We start from the raw sequence: 2,500 nt of genomic DNA, 5'->3' as shown, positions 1-2,500 counted from the left end.
CTCGGCCGGTGATCAGTGTGAATGCCACTCTGGACATCACGCCTCAGATCCTGAACCCGGAGGACCGCAACTGCACACTGCCAGGCACCTCCACCGCCGTCTCCTGGTGAGCCATCATCCCCTCACCCCCCATTCCCTCACCCCCCCCCCCCCATCACCTCCACCTCCGTCTCCTGGTGAGCCCTCACCCCCCCCCCCCCTCATCCCCTCACCCCCCCCCCCCCATCACCTCCACCTTCGTCTCCTGGTGAGCACCCCCCCCCCTCATCCCCTCACCCCATTCCCTCATCCACTCATCCCTCCCCATCCCCCTCACCCCTCCCCATTCCATCACCAGGCATCTCCACCTCCGTCTCCTGGTGAGCCCCCTCACCCCCTCTCCCCTCATCCCTCATCCACCCCATCCACTCATCGCTCCTCATCCCCCCTCATCGCTCCTCATCCCCCCTCACCCCTCCTCATCCCCCCTCATCCCTCCTCATCCCCACCGCACCTTCACCTCCTTCTCCTGATGAGCCATAATCTCCCCTCATCCCTTCACCCCCCTCATCCCTCCCCATTCCATCACCAGGCATCTCCACCTCCGTCTCCTGGTGAGCCATCTCACCCCATCCCTTCATCCCCTCATCCCCCCATCCCCCCATCCACTCATCGCTCCTCATTCCCCCTCACCCCATCCCCTCCCCATCTCCCCATCCCCCCCATCCCCTCCCCATCCCCCCATCCCCTCACCCCTCCCCATCTCCCCATCCCCCCATCCCCTCCCCATCTCCCCATCCCCCCATCCCCTCATCCCCCCATCCCCTCATCCCCCCATCCCCTCCCCATCACCTCACCCCCTCACCCCTCCCCATCCCCCCATCCCCTCACCCCTCCCCATCCCCTCATCCCCCCATCCCCTCATCCCCTCACCCCTCCCCATCTCCTCACCCCCTCACCCCTCCCCATAACCCTCATCCCTCCTCATCCCCACCGCATCTCCTCATCTCCCCACCCCTCATCCCCCCATCCCCTCACCCCTCCCCATCTCCTCATCTCCCCATCCCCTCATCCCCTCACCCCTCCCCATCTCCCCATCCCCTCACTCCCCATCCCCTCATCCCCCATCCCCTCATCCCCCCATCCCCTCACCCCTCCCCATCCCCTCACCCCTCCCCATCTCCTCATCCCCTCACCCCTCCCCATCCCCTCATCCCCCCATCCCCTCATCCCCCCATCCCCTCATCCCCCATCCCCTCATCCCCCCATCCCCTCACCCCTCCCCATCCCCTCATCCCCTCACCCCTCCCCATCTCCCCATCCCCTCATCCCCCCATCCCCTCATCCCCCCATCCCCTCACCCCTCCCCATCCCCTCATCCCCTCACCCCTCCCCATCCCCTCACCCCTCCCCATCCCCCCATCCCCTCATCCCCACATCCCCACATCCCCACATCCCTCATCCCCCCCATCCCCTCATCCCTCCCCATCCCCTCATCCCCTCATCCCTCCCCATCACCTCATCCCCTCACCCCTCCCCATCCCCTCATCCCCTCATCCCCTCACCCCTCCCCATCTCCTCACCCCCTCACCCCTCCTCATACCCCTCATCCCTCCTCATCCCCACCGCATCTCCACCTCCGTCTCCTGGTGAGCCATCATCCCCTCACCCCTCCACATCCCCCCCATCCCCTCATCACCATCACCATCACCATGGCTTCCACAAACATCAGCCAGACACTCCTTGGGGCAAAGAACCACAGACCTGTGTAATATAAATCATAGACCATAGGCATAAAATATATACTGTATAAAAATATATATACTGTATATAAAATACTGTATAAGTAGTTTGCCTATGCCATTAAACTTGGTGTTATAATATGTTGACTGATTTACAGACATTATGTGACTAAACCGTTTATCAATGGTCTTTCCTCAATGGCCTTCTGTTCATAACAGCTTGGACAAACAGGATCCAAATCTCAAATGACAAGTCCTACATTTCCACAAATCCAAACCAAAATCCCTGGACAGCCACCACCACCGCCACCTTAGCAAACAAATCCCTTGTGGGAAAGACTGAATAACAGACTAAGAATAGCTCTACAGCTCGCTCCGACCTGGACGAATCATGGTCTAGCATTTAGCAGACCCACCATTACTCATGCTCAGAAATAGCCACGCATGCTTAAGTTAGATAAAGCATTATGACTGGTCTTCGTATTGGGCTTTGTGTGGGACAGGGTGATGTGCATGAGTCAGGGAGTAGATGTCAGCTATCAACAATAAAACAATGGCCTATCCTGCCCATGTCCAATGTCCATGTCCAGGGTATTTTGTCATGTACTTGTGTTGTCTTGGGGTAATTGTTTAGCAATGTGCCTTGGGGGTCCGATTGTTTTGAGTTTGTTTTCATGTCTTACGCTCCATTGACTGGAAAGAAATATCCCCCAACCGGGGACAATGTAGCTTCTACTACTGCTACTACTTGGCCAGTCGTTAAATACGTACAGTGGTGT

The 2,500-nt window shown here is 58.4% G+C and overlaps 1 protein-coding gene across 1 annotated transcript in view; it reads left to right on the top strand.

Moving 5' to 3' along the window:
- Positions 1-2,500, top strand: part of itgav (integrin, alpha V) — a 64,317-nt gene that overhangs the window by 28,841 nt on the left and 32,976 nt on the right. Inside the window, exon 15 of the mRNA XM_063213043.1 lies at positions 1-106. This exon is cut by the window's left edge and continues 2 nt beyond it. Coding sequence (XP_063069113.1) covers positions 1-106 — 106 coding nt within the window. The remainder of the gene's footprint in view (positions 107-2,500) is intronic.

This window comes from Engraulis encrasicolus, chromosome 13 (assembly GCF_034702125.1).
Source record: "Engraulis encrasicolus isolate BLACKSEA-1 chromosome 13, IST_EnEncr_1.0, whole genome shotgun sequence".
NCBI classification, from domain to species: domain Eukaryota; kingdom Metazoa; phylum Chordata; class Actinopteri; order Clupeiformes; family Engraulidae; genus Engraulis; species Engraulis encrasicolus.
The sequence above is the reverse complement of the archived record's forward strand: the minus strand, read 5'-3'. Positions and strand labels throughout refer to the sequence as shown.